At 42.9% G+C, this 20,688-nt stretch overlaps 2 protein-coding genes across 2 annotated transcripts; one reads left to right on the top strand and one right to left on the bottom strand.

Annotated features, from left to right (window-relative positions):
- Positions 1–84: 84 nt before the first annotated feature.
- On the bottom strand, positions 85–5,134 carry chst7 (carbohydrate (N-acetylglucosamine 6-O) sulfotransferase 7). The gene is made up of 2 exons (XM_012821578.2): positions 3,769–5,134; positions 85–1,486 (listed from the first exon to the last, which is right to left on the bottom strand). The coding sequence occupies exon 1, from the start codon at positions 5,050–5,052 to the stop codon at positions 3,796–3,798; it is 1,257 nt and encodes a 418-aa protein (XP_012677032.1). The 5' UTR covers positions 5,053–5,134; the 3' UTR covers positions 85–1,486; positions 3,769–3,795.
- A 1,197-nt stretch (positions 5,135–6,331) lies between these two features.
- tubgcp5 (tubulin, gamma complex associated protein 5) lies at positions 6,332–20,644 on the top strand. The gene is made up of 23 exons (XM_031574533.2): positions 6,332–7,149; positions 7,407–7,460; positions 7,542–7,650; positions 7,776–7,872; positions 7,983–8,062; positions 8,966–9,101; positions 10,068–10,185; positions 10,411–10,500; positions 10,831–10,924; positions 11,595–11,868; positions 13,173–13,375; positions 14,090–14,205; positions 15,147–15,427; positions 15,977–16,175; positions 16,464–16,652; positions 16,983–17,165; positions 17,849–17,933; positions 18,025–18,145; positions 18,533–18,693; positions 18,900–19,025; positions 19,374–19,462; positions 19,702–19,802; positions 20,202–20,644. The coding sequence occupies exons 1-23, from the start codon at positions 7,016–7,018 to the stop codon at positions 20,246–20,248; spliced, it is 3,087 nt and encodes a 1,028-aa protein (XP_031430393.1). The 5' UTR covers positions 6,332–7,015; the 3' UTR covers positions 20,249–20,644.
- The last annotated feature ends 44 nt before the right edge of the window (positions 20,645–20,688 follow it).

Genomic DNA, 20,688 nt, shown 5'->3' with positions numbered 1-20,688 from the left:
ATACATCCTTCAGTTTATGCTCTACCAATATTGAGGAATTGCTTTCTTTTATATGGCATTAAATAAAACAGACGTCAACAGAGATTTTTTTCTTAAAAAGTGTCATTTATTCAGTTCATAAATATGGTGATGAAGTCAGTTAAAAAGTTTAGTCCCTTAGAGATAATAGTCTTCATGGCTTGGAGTGACTGAAACATTGAAGAAATCCAGGGAACTGTAAGATGCTGTAAACACAAATGACTTACAAGTGCAAGAGAATGCAGAATGTGTTCGTTCCAGAACATCTGACTGCGAAACACTGCACTCATGAGCTGTTTGTATCTAAATACAGGAGGTCAGATGAATAAGACTCACAACATGTGTCTTTTAGTTTGAAAACCAAACACTGTCACTGTGGATGGTGTTATTGGGTGCAAACAGTGTTACTGTGGATGGTGTTATTGGGCGTACCCTGGCATGGTTCACGTGTTTACCCAGAAACGTGAGAAATCTGAGCCTCGGTGTGAGCGGCGGGCTAGCGCACATAGTCACAGTGTGATGGAAATACCCGGAGACCTCACAGGCATTTCCACGGGACCTTAAGGAATTTCACACCACGGTGTAAGTGAACCATCGAGGACCGGGCACGTCGAGAGCAGCAGTCCGCAGCAAGTCTGCTTCCCACCAACACCCTGCTCTCCAAGACGGTCCCATAAAATTATCCAGCAGCCTTTAAAAATGTCACGCATCCCAGTCACCTAACACAGCTGCACATTTTGAAAATGTTAGTGGTCCTCCACTTTTTTTTTGTAGGTTTAGATGTGAGGTCTGTTCTCAAGAGTGGAGTGTGAACGACAGGCGAGGCCCACATGTTCCAGAGACTCGGCCGGCAGGGACCAGGGGAGGAGGTGGAGGGGAGACACAACACGAAAGCGCTGGACCCTGTATGGAGCTCTGTCCCAGGCAAGGCCAGCCTTGGCCGATTAGGGCTTGCAAAGGGATTGGCGAGGGATTAACTCTGATGAAATCTGGGCGTCAGGTCAACACTGGTCACTTTCCTGCTCACTTTCTCCTCCTGTCCGTCTACCCTGATATCCCCTTTCCCTTTCAAGCCTCTTATTCTCTCTTTCGTCTCGGTATTAGTGTCTCCAAATACGCTCTTTTCTAAGAGCCTGCTCAATATGGGTACAAGCGTGGAAATACACCCTCACCCCCCCCGCCCCTCCTCTATCTCATCTATCTCACTCTGTTGTTCCGTAAGATGAAGCTGTTGTCTATCAGGCCCAGAGGCTTTTCATAGCACATCCTCTTTCTTGTCTCTTCTGAATGTGAGTAGACAGTCAGGCAGGCAGGCAGGCAGGCAGGCAGGATGCCCACCTTGAGGGAACAGGGTCCAGTTGTGCCAGTCTTCCGTCCCGCTTTGCCCAGTGCTGTGGCCGTCTTACCAGCCCTGCCGTCGCCACTTGCCCCTCCCGCTCCCCGCACTCTGCTCCTGTGCATGAAGCTCCTGTGAAGAGAGCAAGGTGAGGCTAAGTAGCGGTAACTAGGCAACACAGATGGGTAACTAGAGTAGGTAGCTAGGTAACACAGAACTTTGCTTCACCCACCCAATCCATGTCTGTCCTGAGAACACATCCAGCCACCACACAGTAAACTGACGGAATTTTACAGAGAACCACCATGCACCCTAAATTCTATAGCTACCTTGAGAAAAGCCCATGGCAAAATGGTAAGGCACAATGCTGTTTGGGTACACTTACACAACAGTGTTTGCTGTTATTCAGTATCACAGTATGAGGGTAGCACGGGTGTTTAAACAGAAGCTGCCCAGAAGTGCGTCACTGCCAGCCATTTGCTTAGGGGCAGCCGGGCTCCTTCCAGCACTGCTGAAAAGAGGCCTGCCCGTCAGGGGCCGGTGACAAGCTGAGCTCTGGGAACGGCGTCTCTCCATGGACGTGCCTTCACAGTGGCTCCCTGTTTCAGGCCCGAGAGGCGAGGCGTGGGCCCAGTGAAGAGCTGCCAGCGCCCGGTCTCACCAGAGGGAGAAGTGCAGAGCAGTGCCAGTGCCGTAACAACGAGGCCTCTATCAGCGCAGCCCCCCAACGCTCTCTCATTAAAGAGTGTTCGACTATATTTCCCTTGTGCTTCTCGCTGAAGGCCTACACTGTGAACACTGTAAAAACATACTTGCGGCACACTTGCTGTAGTTGTGGCTTTAGGCAATGCGGCTGATCAGCTGAGACTCTGGGGAATCTGTGGGATGAACAGTTGGACTAGTGTTTGAGCCACCTGATGACTCGAACCCCCCTACGTCCTTGAAATGCTATGAGCCCTCAGCCAGGAGGCACTGGAGAAGCACTTCTGTAAATTCTATGAATGTGCTCAGATTAATTTTCATCAATATGTCAATCTCTAAGAAGTGAGAAAACATGGAGATTTTTCTAGTATTTCATATCTGCTCAAGCCAATACAGAGTGTTCAATTTTTGATACTTGAATCATACATAGCGTGCGACTTAGTTTTGGTTACCAATAGAGATCCTTAATGAGTTTCATTGTTCTAATGGGTATTCATTCACTTGTTCCATGTTAAACATTCACAGGAGTAGATGATATAATGAAATACGATTATCTCTTCAGTTGTGTCACTAGTTGACGTCAGTCTGTGTGTTACATTTTGTACTCGTATTGTAATTGTTGCAACAGCTCAATAGCTCTGTAACAATTACTTAATGGGCCCCATGGGTCTTAAGAGCTTAATCTCAAAATTGGAAAACTATCTGTTTCTAGGCAGCCTCCCATTTAATCAAAATAATAACCAGGAACCTCCGGCCAGCCAGTGGACTGCCCCGGGCAATTCCCTGTACCAGAGATACCAGGAAACTGAAAACCAGACTACATGAAAAACAAAAGTCTCAAAGCTAAGAACAAAGTGTAAACCTTCCGTGAGAGCACTGGTTATGTTGCTTAAGGATGAGAAGAAATACGTCACAAAAAGGAAGAACCAAAACTTGTCGAGATGCTGACTTAAGATCCTCTCGTGCGCACAAATGAGGAAACAGCTGTTCACATGAAGTGAATGTGCCTAGAGTTGGTGGAGGAGCTGGTGGGTGACCAATGTGAGAAACCAATGACTGTAATATACAGTCGATGGTGAGGACCATGGGTAGCATTCATGCACAGCATCTGCAAGGCATGCAGTGCTAGTCCCATGCTGCACTGTGAATCAGACGACCTTGTCTTTATTTAGGACGATGGTTGAGGGATGCTACATAAATTGACACTTAGCCAGGGCCACTGATACAGTGATGGGTCAAGCGATTATTGAATCTGTAAGCTTGAGATCTGACAGTTTTTGATAAGATTGATCGGGTTAGTGAATTATAAATGCATATCTGTTGTCATGTACAGGACAGTATCATCCACAATATTTTATAAAGCTACATTTTAATTGGACTTCTAACACAAAGGTGTCATGGAGGGATGATGTGCAGGAAAGTGATTATTACCCTTGTAATAATTAACTGTAAAAAGTCCTCAGGCACTGTTGGGATCAGTCTGGAGAATTATATAACTTTTGAAGAGGAGATAATTGGTCTCTGAGGAATGGGAATGCATGGGATTTAGTTTTGGTTAATTTATAGATGTGACTTTTCAAAGGTGACTCAAGATTGTTAGGACAGACATCACGAAGGCCGTATTTTTGCCTACAAAGGACAGAATTTATGAGCAAAAGGCATAAAGGGTTCTCTACTACAAAATAACACGACCACGATGCCCTTTGTCTTACCTCAATTCTCCTGCGCAGACGAAATGACTATGTTTTGTCCACATTTCTTTTCGGATAGCCCAACTGGCGCATGACTTCATTACAGTATGATTCGACATAGTTAATTTGCTCAACGTTCAACCGTTCTCGCCAGGCGAAGATGGCCTCTTTGGCGTCTCTTGAAGATATGAGGAATGGTTTGTCAGAGGAATACCCTTGTCCGTGCGTCATGTTCAACACGAACTTCTCCAAAGCTGGGGAAGACGTGAGATTAGAGAACCGATATAGCCTCTGCAATTCCTCTACTGGGTGCATCACCAAATCTTCGTAGCGTACTCGCATGTAGTTCCTCTTCAACCATGGAGGCGCGTTCATAACGAGCAACATGTCATTCAGCCAGTTATCGCATATGAGCTCCATGGCACTGGCGACGTAGCTCTCAGCGCGATTTACTCTGTTGTTTGGAACGAGCAGGCGTTTATATTTATCAGTCTGCTTCTTGCTTCGAAGCACTTGTATGCTTTCTTTTACCAGGGCTAATTTAGATTTCAGCCGAGAATTGTGCACAGCCCGCGGGTCTCTGAACAACTGGACGATTTGGAGGTTCAGAGAAGGGTCCCTCATCAGGGGTACCAGCACACCCATGTCTAAAACCCGCACGTCTTTAATGACAACAACAGGGTACTTTTTGCACTCTCTTTCTAGTTCTTTGATGTCCTTCGCCGTGCATTTACTGCAGACCTCTCCTTGAATTAATCCAACTTCATGCTTCTTGTATGCGCTGCACAAAGGTTCGGAACAAATCACTTTGTTGGTCTTCCAACCAAAAATAAAAGATGTGCTAATGTTGCTTGAGCCAGCGTATAATTTCAAGACAGAAAAATCACAACGGAAAAGCGAATTCATCATATCACGCACAGCCCCTTGCAGACTTCCAGCGTCTCCTGGGTAGAGAGCTTGCCACATATTCCACATCGGTTCGTATAAATAGAATACATCTGGGTGCTGGTTGAACAGTTCCCCCAAAAACGAAGATCCTGTTCTCCATGTTGCATGTAGATAGATATGTGTTTTTGAATGACTCCTGTTGACAACGTCCTCTATCGTGTCCGTGGTGTTACCCGATTTATCTCCGTTATTCCATAATGCTATTGTATTTTCCAAATCGGGACACCTTGGCTGTTGCAGTCCATGTTTAACCTGAGCCGATTTAGCCCGGTAATCTAGTACATATGGAATTAAAAGGAGTACAACGGAATAACCTAAAATTAAGATGATGTATTTTTTCTGTAGTCTTCTCTTCATCTCCACGGCAAAAGAACCGTCTCGTCGATGTTCTCAACGAGAATTGGCGCCCCTGTATGAATAACAACATGATGCGCAACAAAGTTTTCAAGACTGAAAAAAGGAAACAGGAGCCACGCCCACCGTCTACTCCCAATTTCAAAATAAGAGTGTTTTTTCTTTTTTTAACTGTGAGATAAAAGTCTGAATTTTCAGTCAAGAGGATCTGTATTTTTTGGCATTATTTCTTGAGTTTGTTCTATCATAATGCATTTGGTTACGGGCAATGAAACACAGAGGTCCGCTGTGTATGAGCTCTCTCAAGCTCTCCAAACAGAATCAGCTTGAAGCATTCATCAGTCAAATTTAAGTTATGGATCTGAAACAAATCAATATAACAGTGTTATTGCTGCCCTGTGATATGTTCCACCATGAAAATACTAAACATAATGTCAAAAGATGGCATCCAAGAGATCAACTGTGAACACAGATGAGATTCTAAGTGAAGGCCACATGCCAGTCAAAGGTTTCTGAAAAACCTGTCAAAGAGAGATATCTATGACATATCTGACACACAGTTCTTTTTCATCATAAATATAATACTGACAGCACTGTTGTGCACCTCTGTTTTCATTAAGCAAGGGTAACTATTTACAGCAGTGCATTGTTAGTTGACCAGAGGACTGCATTAGACCCTCACAGCAAAACATTTTTGCAGGAGTGGTGCATTTTAAGAGCGATCACAGTGGTGTGCATCATACTCTGCCCAGCTTACTTACAACACAGCAAATCAAACCGCAGACCAGCCCTAAATCTAAGGGGATGTGAAATTGTACGAGAATGTTTAAGAGAACATCGGGATTTTTTTTTCTTTTTTTAGAAAACATTGTCTTGTATTGTTCCAAGCTGTAGATTGTTGAGTGTGCAACATGTTTTGTGCTTGCTGTGCAACATTTCCGATCATGAATAAATACAATTATCAGCATAAATGTGAAAAAAAAATGCACTGAAACAGAAATAATAGAGAAGTGTGCCTCTCAGTCTCGCTCAGTTAGTACAAAGATACACTCATGTGAAACACCCACGCAGGCACAGGCATACACACACACACACACACACACACACACACACACACACACACAATAAATGGGTATCAACCAGCAGAACAAAAACAGGTTCACTGGACTTAACAAAGCAATTAAACGCTTCCTTTTTACTAATTCAGGTATGAGACATGATGTAGGCTTGTATATAGACTTTCATATCCATTTCACCAGACTTAAATGCATTTAGTTTGAACAGCTAAACATGGACACATTCAAGGAAAAGGCCTCTGATGGCTTGCTGTCGCGTATGTGCTGTATCTTCATTGGGGTGTAAGCGTTTTGAAACCCTGAGCAAATTTCTGGTTGGCCAGGCAGTTTCCTGCTAGGGCGCAGCGGCAGGTTCAGTTGCCGAGGGAAGAAAACAAATGGATGGACGCAATGTTGACTGGAGATGTTGAGGTCTAAAGAAGAGAAGAACTTGGAAATATATTGTTGTTGTAAATAGATGGACAGTTATGTTGTGTTGCATTTTATGCAGTTATGCTGGCTGTTAAACATTTATTTGCCATGTAGCCAGCTCCTTGTGGGGCTAAGACTGGCTATCAACATGCCCACCTTGCTGACAGGCAGCTAGCTTTCACTAGCGGCTCATTAGTGAGCACCACTTTTTCACAAGTAGTACTAGTACACTGTATTGTTGGCATGTTGTAACAAACGGACAGAAAAACAACGCGGCTCTCTGTATAATTCCTAACTGAGCATTATTGCAACCGATATAGTGGAACACAAGCATTAGAGACATGGCTTCCTAGCCCAATGGAAAGTAGCTATAACGTTAGCTAGCTAGCTATATTTCTATTAATGCAGCTATCAACAGTAACGTCAGATTACCTTCTTTAAACGTTAATCTGTTTTGTAAATTATACTGAGAAGCTAAAATGGCGCACTGGACCAAATTTGAGAAAGAGGTGGACCAAGAGACAAAAAATCTCGTAAAGCATTATACTGGCGTACTAAACGAAGAGGATCAGAACTTTCAGTTAGCTCTAAAATTCACTTCGTCAAATTTTCGGTAAGTCAGGTTGATGCATTGAATCAAAGCTTTGTTCACGTAGAATGTGCAACAGTATTTGTTATGATTCATGTACAACATTCGCAAAATATAAATAACTAATCATCCAGCGTGCTATATTTTATTGTAGAAAATATGTTTACTTTTGCTGAACTTGAAGTCGACCAATACATCTTACGTTTGAGTTTGGGAAGAAGTTTGAGGCGTTGAATTATCTTGAAAATAAGATTATTTTGTTTTATGTCATCCCTTCAAAGGTTCCACCGCTTCCTTGACGTCAACAGTCACAAAGTGCAACGTAAAGTAAATGGGTAAGTCCCCATAGTCTGTTTGGCTTTTTGTCTGAAGTTGCAGGGTATATTTTGTGATTCTGACCAGATCTGATCCTGCAGGATCTATGAAAAACTGATGATTCACTCGGACTTGAGCAAAGCAGAGAGCTGGATGAGACTAACTGATGAGTTTCTTAACTCGCCCCTACCCAACACTGAAGGTGTTAAGGTACAGTTTTTGCTGTTTGATACATATATTTAGTAGTCAGGCCCAACCACAGTGACGGAGCTTATTTTTGTTTATCCAGAGAAAACATAAGACTGACTTGGCTTCTCTGTGCTTCTGTGTGGTAGACGGATGTGCATCACAGTATACTGGCCCTGCTGCTACTCTTGTCAGATTCGCCATCAAACACCATCTTCAGTGAAAGGCCCAGAATAAAAGAAGCAGGTGTGGCAGATTTTCTCAGAAGTTCATACTGTGACGTTCATAGATAACTTCACCTACCTACCCGCCTTTAACCACAACCTACATTTGGCCTTTGCTTCAATGTTATGCAGTTGAAGAAGAGACTTTTGACTGGGCTAAGTATTTATTAGAAGGGGAAGATCTCGACGCTGGGCCCTTTCCGGACACTCCGGTGAGTACTCCACTTGCAAAGCCAAACACAAAACCACTTGAGGGTGGAGATGGGCATTTCTATGCGGTGCAAAAGTACCTTTGACGTTGACATGTACAATCTGAGATGCATGTCCCCAAAGCTTGCTGTCCAGCCAGTAATCTAGTTGCAGTAACTCTTCTCAGTTGCGCTGAAGAAGGACTGTGACGAAACGTCAGTCACAGTGTAGAGTCCATTTTCTTTTTCTTTTGTTTAGTCAGTTAATGAGGCCTAGTACTCGTGCTAGTAAAAGGTTTCCCATGTTATACTGACTTGTTGAACATTTCCAGACTATGTAATTATGAAGGTGAATATGTTGCAAACTGCGAGAGCTTGTAGACCTGATGTGAGCATTTGTAGAATATGATGTGGGAACTTGTAGGAAAAAAAATCTTAACTCGTGTTGAACATTTTCCCTCATAGAAAATATTCACACACCCGTGTTCTGAATGTCACAGAAGCAATATTCACAGATATGTGGATTGATATTTACATAAATACAAGGACGGCTTCGAACATTAAATCCAACATTCACTCATATTTATTGATTTATTACTTGAGTCCATTTTCCAGTACAACCACAACTCAGTGATTTATAAGCTCTTGAATCGGTCCCTGCAACTTCACAAATGTGCTCCTATGAGTGAAGATGTCAGCATAGTTCACATTTGTTCTACAAGCTCTTATGTGTTTCAAATTTTCAAATTCAGCTCACAGCAAATGAAAAAGTCTAGATTGTATTCTACAAGTTCTCACATCTACAGTCTACAAGCTCTTGCCCTTTTTCAGCATATTTGACCTTTCTATATAATCCCTGAGAAAGATGAAGACCCCGAGAGGGTTGATGATAGAAGCTGTAGCCCTGCTCCCTGCTCTGTTTCTCAGGAGTGGTCTGAAGAGGAGAGCAGCGAAGACGACAGCCAGCAGCCCCTCAGCAGAGAGGATTCTGGGATCCAGGTGGACAGAACCCCACAGGAAGACCAGGATCAGGCCGATAAAAACGTCTCTGTCTCGTGGACAGGTAAGATCTCAGCATTCACTGAGTCACCTGAACAATAGAAGGGTCCTTGAAGGGTTTCTTGAAGGGTTTCTTCTCAGTAATAACAGAACCAGACCGAAGCTGATTTCTTTGAACTTGAACTTGAGTGTGAGTGAGTGGTAAGTGCGTGTGGATTGGGCTCATATCTTTGCTTTGAACAGTGCTGTCTTTCATGTGTATTATCTTTTAAGTCTTGTTTAATGACAGCCGGACCATGGCATACATACAGTGTGTCATGGTTATTTCAGTGCTTCTGTAGGTAATTTGTTAGCGCAAGTTATTATTAATAATAAATGGTGGTGGGGGACACATACAGTACCAGTCAAAAGTTTGGACACACCTTTAATTTTTTGGAGAAGTTTTTTCTTTACTTTTATTATTTTCTACATTGTAGATTAATACTGAAGACATTTAAACTACGAAAGAAGGCATATGGAATGATGTACTAAACACAAAAAGTGTTATCTACCATGTAGAAAATAATAAAAGTAAAGAAAAAAATTCTCAAAAAATGAGAAGGTGTGTCCAAACTTTTGACTGGTACTGTATGCTGATAAAATGTCACTCTGTACTGTACATTTCATTGAATAAAGGTGTCTGTCTGCTAAAGTAATAAGTATATAAATGAACTAATGTAATCATATACAGACTATAATGCATAAAGTGATTCATGGATAAATTAATAAACTTATCGGTATATCAGAGATTTCTCTGTTCTTTCACTATCACGATCTCTGTCATTCACGGATCTCTGTGGTCATTCACTGATCTCTGTGATCTCTGTGGTCATTCACTGATCTCTGTGATCTCTGTGCTCATTCACTAATCTCTGTGCTCATTCACTGATCTCTGTGGTCATTCACGGATCTCTGTGGTCATTCACTGATCTCTGTGGTCATTCACTGATCTCTGTGGTCATTCATTGATCTCTGTGTTGGGTGTTCACAGTGGGGGATCCTGATGCCAGGGCGTGGCTGGAGCAGCACGTGGTGCTTCCCTACTGGTTGCCGCACGCTTCCCGCTTCCCTCACAGTCTGCACCTGCACTCCAACCTGCTCAATGTCTGGTGAGCTCCGCTTTCAGTCAGTGCCTGCCATCAGCATCACAGCATCCAACCGATTGGCATGATTTCAGAACCAATGGTTCCTCTTACCTGATCTCCTGTCTTTGAAATCTAAGCATCTCTGCTGTGGAGATACGCCAAATGCAGTGCATGCAAGCACAAATGTGTGATCGCTGATCCAAAACCAGATTCCGGTTCAGGAACTCATTTTTCTTTTTTCCTATGTAGGGATCAGCACTTGTACAACACTGATCCATTGTACCTGCCTGAAGAGAAGGCCTTTGTCACGGAGACCCAAGTGATACGAGAGACTCTCTGGTAAGATTGGGAAAAATTATCACTGATGAATAGGTGGCATGATTAGATGTTTTAAAGGTCTTTTTTCTTCATAATCAGATGTTACGGGTAGACAACCCATGACTATGGTCCTTGTGTTTCTTTTCAATGAATAATTGAATGAGTCAATGAATGAATGAATAGTTACTCTTATTTTTGAGGGGGGGGGTATTACATTGCAGCATAACAAGTTGTCTTTAAAGAATTTTCCCCAAAAAAAACAACAACCACTCTTTCTTGTAGAGGGGTTTCAAATATCGTTCAGATATTACCTGATAAGGCTGCCACTGAACCCTCTCTCTTTTCCCACAGGCTACTTTCTGGGGTGAAGAAGCTCTTCATATTTCAGCACCAAGATGGCAAAGTGGTGGTTAGGAATGACGTGGTGGTCACACATCTGACCAGTGTAAGTTTAGATCTGTTTACAGTAAATGCATATCCTTTATAACATGGCACACAGCCTGATAGTAGTTTTAATGTGGTTCATATTTTTTATTAAACATCAGATAAGTTTGCATGTTTATACCTCTGCAAGAAAAAGTCAGGCTTTTGAGACCATGTAAAGTGCTGATGAATTATAGATTATAGATAAAAATACTGGAATTTAATTTAAAAAGTATCAACAGCAGAAGGAAGCAGGGTGTGATTAGTTGCTAAATAACAAACATGACAGTAATAATAATAATTACTTAGACCAAAGACGCTTTACATAGGGCAGAACAAACAAAACAAAAACACAAAAAGTAGCAAGCAAAACAAACATTTTAGTGAAAAAAAGAAAACGAGAGAAGCTGTGCGGAACAAGTCATGGAATGTCGGTAGGGAGAGAAAGGGAACAGGGGTTATCAGGTGAAGGCAAGTTTGAAGAGGTGGGTTTTGATTGTTTGTTCGAATGATGGTAGGGTGGGAGCCTGACGGATATGGGTGGGGAGGGCGTTCCAAAGGGAGGGTGCAGAAACTGAAAAGGCCCTGTCACCCCAGGTCTGGAAAGTGTGCATCAGTCAACAGCATGGCTGGTTCCTGCCTGGTCCCCTTATGCTGCGTGGCTTCTGATTCTGTAAATCTTCGTGTTCTAGAACTGCCTCCGCTCCGTGCTGGAGCACATCGCCGCGTACGGGCAGGCCGTCTCCCGGCTACAGCGGTTCATCGACGAAGTGACGGGCTACAGCTCCGAGACCGCCCCCCCGGGGGGCTCCTCTTCCTCCTCCTCCTCCTCCTCCTCCTCATCCTCCAAAAAGGGCTCGGAGCCCCCCTTCAGGACATACCAGGCATTTGTGTGGGCGCTCTACAAGTACTTCACCGGCTTCAAAGAGGAGCTCACCGTCATTGAGAAGGAGCTCATTGGCAAAGGTGCCCTCCTGTTGCTTGGCTTTCCCAGCACGACACAGCTGCACAAAGCAATTAGTGGGCATCCACTCACAGTCACCCTCCAGTTCACTCAACATATTATGGAGGGATTATGTTCTGTGTGGTGATGCGTTTCTGGAGAGGAGTTACTCGCTGAAAACTATTACCCACAAATGGAAAAATTTGGAGCGTGATGTAGCCCTGTTTGCGCAGAAGCTCACCACGCTGGTTATTTGCTTATTTATTATTTGCTTATCCTCCTAAATCTGTTTGTATTTTGTAATAACACAAGGTTGAGTTGGCTGTCATTGTTTTCTTGCCCCCAAGATTCTTATTATAATTATTATAGTTATGATTCTTCTTCTTCTTATTGTTTAGTGCTGTTGCTAGAGCTCAGCTGGTAGAGAGGGCTACTAGCACAAGTAGGGTCACTGGGGTCCACTTCCTAGGAGCATATTTATTGATGACCACATGTGTTAGAGTTATTTTTCACTCTTGCGTGTTGTTTTGGAGAGGAAACACCATACGAAGCAATTTGTTGTAACAAGATAAGTTTTACTGGTAGATACTGACACAATACAGTACAATACAATACTCGCCCAACAGACAATCAAGTACAGTCAAGCAAGCTGGAGAATGCATTCTGATCTGATACAGGCGATGCTCAAACTTTTAAGGCCTATTCCTGTGATGTCACTCTGGGCCCCTGGGCCGCCCATCTATCGATCTTAAGACTGTGACATACTGTCTCGTCCACTCTGTACATACTAATAACACATGATTCTTGTGGTATTTTCCACTTACAGAACTTCTGTTTTTAATCTGCTGACACATCTATCGTCTGGAAGCTTTCCCTTATCTGCGCCACAACCTTGACCATTTATGATTTCTATTTTCGCTGCCCTTTCTCACAGCCCTCTGTCCCAGTTTTAACTTGCTCTCTCCTCTGGCTTTACATTTCCCACGTGAATTTTACTTGCTGTTTCTGACTGATTTTTTCATTTGATTATACTTCATTTGATACATTTGATTTGATATGATTTGATACATTTGATAATTCAAATTTATCTTACACATGACTTACCTACACTTTAGACGAAAGTACACAAACACATGTAATATATTATGAATATGCAATAAATATGTAAAAAACATATAATGTAATATTATGTAGATCTAATATAATACATAATAGAATGTATATACGTGTGTGTGTGTGTGTGTGTATATATATATATATATATATATATATATATATATATAATTATAATTCATATTTAGTAAAAAAACTTGGTCCTTTCTTCCAGATGAGACAGTGACGTTGTCTGCCGTGCTGGAGCGCCTCACGCCTCACCTGGCCCAGGTGAAGGTGCTGCACAGGGTCTTCTGCACAGGTGTGGCAGAGGTGCCCCCTGGGACGCCCAACGTGGTGCGGGCATCACACCTACTCAACACCCTCTACAAGGCCATCCTTGAGTATGACAGTGCGGGTGAAGCATCGGAACAGGCGGTGAGTGTCTGTTACTGAGTGTGTGTGTGTGTTAATGAGTGTTTGAGTATATCGAGTACAACAGTATTGGCAATATTTGTAGAGAGCTAGTGTGGAAGAGGGCCATGTAGGAAGAGATCTCAGTGTCTAGGTGATTCCTGTGCTCCGTACAACACACAGCCCCAGGGAATGCCATTTATTAACACACACACACACACACACACACACACACACACACACACACACATAGACAGAAGAAATAACAAGTTAATATATCAAATAACATCAGACATATCACATACACTCTTACTGGACACATAAGGGATGCACAACCTGACTGCTAGCATAGCATCTGATGCATACCGGGAGGCCACACCACAGTCTTCCGCCCAGCGGTTTTGCTAACCCACCCCCAGCACGTGACAGTATATTACTGGGTGTAGGTTTGTATAATTGTGATTGTGTGTGTTTTGTGTATTTGGTATGGCATTGCAGGCAAAGCACCTGAATAGGCTGTTGGTGTGTGTATTATTGTGAGTCTGTGTCTGTGTCTATGTGTGTGTCTGGGTGTGTGTGCTTGAGCACCACAGAACACACAGTGTTTGTATTTCCAAACTGTTTTGAGTGTATGTTGGCTTGTTTGTGCGCCTCTGTCTGACTCATAGTTGGCTAATGGGCTTGAGAGAGTGACCAAAGTGTGTGTGTGTGTGTTTGTGTGTGTGTCTCTGTGTTCAGGTGGCTCTGCTCTTCTCTCTGTGGGTGGAGACCGTGAGGCCCTATCTGGAGATAGTGGACGAGTGGATTGTGCACGGCCACCTCTTTGACCCCGCTAAAGAGTTTATCATTCAGAGGTATGACTTAACAGACACAGGAAATGACCTCATGAGATTAAAAGATAACCAATATCATAGTTGCACTCTGCAGCTCTCATGTGCTGTAAAATGATTTACACACTGTTAGACTAACCCAGGCACATTTACACACACACACACACACACACACACACACACACACACACTGTTAGACTAACCCAGGCACATTTTCACACGAAACACTGCGAAGGTTCAGACGTTGTTCTTTTAGTCATTTCTCAGAGTTCAAGTACATTTATGTAACAAGACAACATGTCTTTCTGAAATGACAAAGAAGATAAGACAGAGCAGCACCCCTATCTCTCCATCTTCACACTCTGCAGCATGCAACATGTGTGTGTGTGTGTGTGTGTGTGTGTGTGTGTCTGCAGCATGCAACATGAAAGGCAAAAACAAACTGCTCCTCGGACTGAGAGAGTTGTTTCCATTCCATTTCGTTCCAAAGTTTTTTTTTTTTACTTTGTTTCGTTTCATGTCATGTCTTCTATCAAGATTAAAACAGTCATACAGTTTTGACTGGAAACATTGCAAGATGCAGACCTTTTTCAGTTGTCATGTTGAGTGCAGGCATATTCATTTAAAGAGACAGATTGTCCAGATTTGTTTTTTTTTTTCTGGTTGAGATGTACTCAAAAGTATATCTTAAATTGGACCTGCCTCTTGCAAGCTAGACATGCCATAGCTGTTATGTGGAAAAGCCCAGAGCAACTTTGTTTTGCAACTATTTTTTACTAGAAATTGCTTGATCTGCTGGAGAAAGAGGTGTCATTATATTCGTCTCTTCACTGTGTCTTGAAGCTTTACTTGTTTTTAACTCTTGTCTTGTTTGCGTATTGAACATGTCAATATAAATATTTGAAAACAATAAAAGTACACGCCATCTGCCACTAAGTGAGTTGTCTCCACCCCCCCCACATCAGGAACAAAGACGTGCCAGTGGACCACAGGGACTTCTGGTACGCCACCTACACCCTGTACAGCGTGTCGGAGGCGGTGGATGGCGGTGGCGAGGAACGGCTGAGTGACGCGGCCAGCGGGAGCTCCGGAGGAGACCAGGCCAGTGTTGGCAACAGCCGCCAGCCCACCATGGTGTCCTTCCTGAAGCCGGTGCTCAAGCAGATCATCATGGCCGGCAAGTCCATGCAGCTGCTCAAGAACCTGGACTGCAAGGATGCCGAGCAGCACGAGGGGTCGTCCAGAGGTAGGGTGTCTGACCGCCACTCTGGGATGGGGACAAATACATGAGACGAGTGGGTGGTGACTAACGGCCGATTGACACACCATTGTGGAGTGCTGCTGTGTGGAGGAACACTCACGTCTCTGGTGCATTGTGTCGTCTCTTTCCAGGAGGATAAACAGCTTGTTGGGGCTCTTGTAGTTCTCAGAGGGTGGTTAGAGCTCAGCTTATTTTTGCACACAAGATGGTTTGCATGAAACGCCAAAAAACGGCAAATAGACTAGCATAGCAGTATTCACAGACATAGAGCCTCTTATAATTGCAACACTTCGAGGTGCTATTGGTAGACACAAATAAATAAATATATGATTTAGTTCTGTGAACATGATGATGAATGTACTCTATTTGCATATCATATAGATGCATATTTGATGCATCTTTAATAGCATTTGCTAACATTTATCCTATCCTGGATAGAAAAAACACTGAACATTTCTTGCATTGATGCTGTGTTCAGGACGAGTCCTGACAAGATGTTGTTGTTGTTGTTTGAAAAACTGCTTCCTCACACAGATGCAGAGAGGAAGAGTCTGTACACACTTTTCCTGGAATCGGTGCAGTCACGGCTTCGCAGAGGAGAGGAATCGCCCACGGATATGGTCACCGAGCAACAGGCCACCAAGAGGAGCCTCATCAAGATGCAGTCCATCGTGGCGCGGCACCTGGAGCTGGAGGACATCCATGACCCCCTGATGGCCATCAACTTTGCAAGGTTATTTGCATAGTTATCATTAATGCACAGACGGCATGGGAGATACTGTCTGGGTACCCAATGGATTCTATCAGTGTTGTAATAATATTCACATTATAGGACACAATGTCATGTCTACTCATTACGTAATTACTTGTAAAACTAAATCTGTCTATGTACCATATATTACCTCACAGAGGTATACTATCTACTTTGCTGGTTTACTCAGTAGAATGCAATTCAGCTCTGCCTCATTGGTGACATTGAGTGACATCAAGTCTGTTTTGAAATGTTCCCCTCCTCCATCAGGTTATACTTGGAGCAGAGTGACTTCCATGAGAAGTTCTCTGGAGGTGACGTCATGGTGGATCGCTCGTCTGAGTCTGTGACGTGTCGAACGTTCGAGCTGACGCTGCGCTCCTGTCTGTACCCTCATATTGAGAGGAGGTACGTCGAGTGCTGTGGGAACCTCATGAGAACCCTGAAGAAGGATTACAGGTGAGGTCCTCTGGTCCGACTGGTGTTGACCAGTTTTGAAAATGACTGGAATATATTTTTTCTAAAACTTACAGTCCATGTATAACACTATAATGGCCTATTCCTTACTATTCATTTTTGTATGATATGCAACAATAAGTATCTCAACATAATTTCTCCTGGAAAAGGTTAACAGGTATTAAACACCCGTGAGCGTGTCTGCTTTAACCAGTTTTGTAAATGACTTTGGAGTGCATGTCCTGGTGAATGCTGTCGCTCCTTTAGAGATGACCCATTGGTTTCTTTTTTTAAAGCTCAGAATCTTGTCTGTCTTGCCTCTGGGACTTCTAGGTTGCTGGAATACCTCCAGGCCATGCGGAACTACTTCCTGTTGGAGGCGGGTGACACCATGTATGACTTCTACACTGCCATCTTTGATAAGGTGCTGGAGAAGGAGAGTTGGCAGCAGCTCTCTTTCCTCAACATCCAGCTTCACGAGGCAGTAGGACAGCGCCACCCAGAGGACAGCAGCAGGTACTGCACCTCCTCACCAGCTCCATTTAAAGTCAAAGTCAGTTAAAGCTTATCCTGTAAATAATTAAAGGGGTACTGTACACTTAAATGTGTTTTTTGAGCTGTAGATGAAATTATATGGCTGAACTGTGAAGAAACGCATCAATGCTGGTGTTAATATCGACAAAATTACCATTTTTTTTAATTAAAAACAGCATTTTTATCACACTATCTAATGTTTTAAAATCATCCAAGGCCGATGTTGATGTAGAGACGACCGTTTTGGACTTCTTTACATCATGAAATGGGCACCCCACCCCCCCACCCCCCCAGCCCCTGTCTCTTTATTGGCTGATTGAGACTCATGATTCATCCCCACTCCCCCCCTCTTTCAGCCGTCTCCCACTGTTTAGCGTTTAGCTCAATTCTAAATTATGTAGTAGGTGGAGTTAGGCTCAAAGCTGGTTGTACAGTTAGACTTTAATCACAGATAAACTGTAAACTTTTCTTAATAGATAATTTTTAATTATTAGTGAGTTCAGAGTGAGTACATTCCAACATACATTTGAAAGGTGGTTACAGGACAGGGATGTTTGCTTCCTGCTGTGATTAATGCCTTAGAAGTAGTTCAGTAACCAGTTATAATTTATATTATATTACATTTATATTCTTGTATGAGTCATATTGTGTTGAATGCCCGGCAGGTTATCAATATTTTTGGAAACTATCGACCCTGCCAGAAAAAAGCAGCCAATCAATAACCTTGACGGCCTCACACTTAGTTATAAGGTAGGTCCCCTATCCGATGTGGGAAATGAGAAATATGTAATAGTTAATAGGATTGTCTTTTACAAATAACCTGACCTGGTTTTCCCCACAGGTTCCCTGGCCGGTAGATATCGTAATCAGCTCAGAGTGCCAGAAGATTTACAATCAAGTCTTCCTGCTCCTACTGCAGATTAAATGGGCAAAGTACTGCTTGGACACACTAAGGTTCAGTGGTATGTACCTTCCTGAATTCTCTATTGATTCTCTATTGATATCTCTAAGTGTGGCCTTTTTTTATAGGCATGCATGGAGAATAGCTTCCATTGTTTGTTATCTTTAGTTTAGTACTTAACTTGCACTTACAGCAGTTACATTCCTGCACTTTTTTTCTATTTGTTATGTAAAATAGTATTTATTGTTACACTAGATCTCTATTGCTTGTAGCTTGACTGTTCTCTCCCTTGTATGTCGCTTTGGACAAAAGCGTCTGCTAAATGACTAAATGTAAATCTTTATGATGATCTTAGGCTAACACACGAGTCCCACTTTACAATTTGTGATTGCATGCATATTGGTGGTTGATTCTGTGCTTGTCATGCTCATCCGTAACGCGTTCTCAGATCTGACCGTAGCTGCTAAGAAACATGAGGAAGGATCTCCGGAAGAGGAGCCCACCAAGGACGCCAAAGAGCCGGTCAACCAGCAGATCCACCGCATGTTTCTGCTGAGGGTCAAACTCATGCATTTTGTCAACACCTTGCACAACTTCATCATGACTAGGGTAAGGCCAGTGTTCAATGTAAAACATTGCATGGTTGTGTGTATATGTTTCCCCCCTGTATTGAAAGATATGCATGTGTCAGGGTGTATAGCCCTGCTTAGTACTTAAATTAAACCCCCACCAATGGGCACGTTTTATTTTTTTTATTTTTTATTATCTGTAATACTCCTGAGCACAGTATATTTTCTCTCTGTCTGTGTGGACAGATTCTGCACAGTACTGGACTTGAGTTTCAGCACCAGGTGCAGGAAGCCAAGGACTTGGACCAGCTCATCAAGATCCACTACAGATACCTGTCCACCATTCATGACCGCTGCCTCCTCAGGGAGAAGGTGAGGTTCTACCACATGCCTCAGAAACAGTCAGGTGTCTGGGCCAGCCCTTAATATCTGTGAAAAGAAATGACCGTTCAGTTATTACTATGGATGTATACATTATTAGATCGTAACTGTTTGTAGCAATTAGTGACTTGTAACTGTAGATCAGAATGAAATATTTCGTTTTTTTTTGTAATTTAGTAGATATGAATTATATTTTAGAAATGTGATGGCATCCTACCTTACCACAGGGGTTTTACAGACTTTATTGAAAATTTGGCAAAGGCTCTGCAGCTATGTGTGTTTTGGAAAGAGCTAATGTGCATGTCAGTTTGTTTAAACATGTGGGTGTTTGTTCTCCAGATTGGCTTTGTGAAGGAGGCCATCATGAAAGTGTTGAATCTGGTGCTCATCTTCTCTGATCGATGGCAGGCTGGATTTGGAGCCTGGAAGTAAGTTTGGTCTTCATGAAGGATCGAACGGGGGGATGAGGGTCAATATGTCAAGGTGTTGATGTGATGTGTATGTGCACTGTGATTGTTTCAGTAATTCGCTGCAGCATTAATCCTATATATAGTATATTATTTTCTTCTTTTTTTCTCTGAGTTTGCAACATGGCATATATAATACTTGTTGATTACTTTAAATCATTATCGCTGAGTTGTCTTTGACAGAAGTGGTATTGTTTCAGGATCGAGTCCATTGCCAAAATGGAGTCTGACTTCAAAAGCTGTCATATGTTCTTGGTGACCATATTGAACAAGGCTGTCTGTAGAGGCTCCTTCCCCCACTGTAAGTCCACCCAGCAGTTTCTCCTCACAAGGTCTTGTGTGATTGTTCAGTATGAGGCAGTAAATTTAAATTCTGAAGCACTGCAAATACATCTGTACACACACACACACACTTGTGCTTCTCAATGTGGGCATAAGTGTATTCAGATCTGCCACTGGTGGTTTCTTGGCTAGGGCTAAAATACATTTTATGTGAAAGACTAAACAGTTCTGACTGGCTTGGCATTAAGTCTCCGGGCCTAAAAGCAACTCTATTGTGTACAATGACGCCATTGCTTCAGCTATCACTGCATCTATTTCTCATTTATTTGTTTTGGGTTATTGTTTGGCCCAGTCTATTTATGTGAATGAATAGTTGTGGAGTTTAATTTCCTGCGCTTTTCTTCTTCTCCTTCTCCAGTGGAAGCCTTGGCGCTGTCACTCATGGCAGGGTTTGAACAGTGCTGAGTGGCACCGCCAGCTGTCCATACCAGCCACAGTGCCAGTCCACCTCCACCCCTCTGTCCCTACCAGTGCCCATGTTCCGCACATGAGTCCTGTTTACAGTTTACTCTCCAGCTGTATGACCGCCGCTGCTGCGCCTTGCGTTCTTCTCCGCCAAATGATGTCTTGCGTCACGGCACATGAGCCTGGTGATGTTTAGTCAGACTAGCTTAGCACACAAAAACAAGCAAGGATTGTGTGGGTGTTTGTGATCCTCCCTATGGAAAGAGAGAGAACAAATGTACAAAATGGAAAGTGTAAATGTTTAGTTTATATATGTTATTACTGCTTAAAGCTGGTTGTCCTATTGTTGATAGGAAGTCCTAGTCATGTATAATAAAACTATTTGTCACCTGTGAATGTGTGGAGTTTTGTGCATTATTTGTTTATAAGTATGGTATTTC

The sequence above is a fragment of the Clupea harengus genome, chromosome 10, assembly GCF_900700415.2.
Source record: "Clupea harengus chromosome 10, Ch_v2.0.2, whole genome shotgun sequence".
Lineage (NCBI taxonomy): Eukaryota > Metazoa > Chordata > Actinopteri > Clupeiformes > Clupeidae > Clupea > Clupea harengus.
Note: the sequence above shows the minus strand (reverse complement) of the source record. Positions and strands in the feature narration are given on the sequence as shown.

Bases quoted from the DNA above. Each gene is read 5' to 3' on its own strand.
- chst7 (XM_012821578.2), bottom strand. From the start codon at position 5,052: ATGAAGAGAAGACTACAGAAAAAATACATCATCTTAATTTTAGGTTAT.
- tubgcp5 (XM_031574533.2), top strand. From the start codon at position 7,016: ATGGCGCACTGGACCAAATTTGAGAAAGAGGTGGACCAAGAGACAAAA. The intron at 16,176-16,463 runs GTTATTTGCATA...CTCCTCCATCAG, and splicing joins ATGGCCATCAACTTTGCAAG to GTTATACTTGGAGCAGAGTG. The intron at 17,934-18,024 runs GTAGGTCCCCTA...TTTTCCCCACAG, and splicing joins GCCTCACACTTAGTTATAAG to GTTCCCTGGCCGGTAGATAT.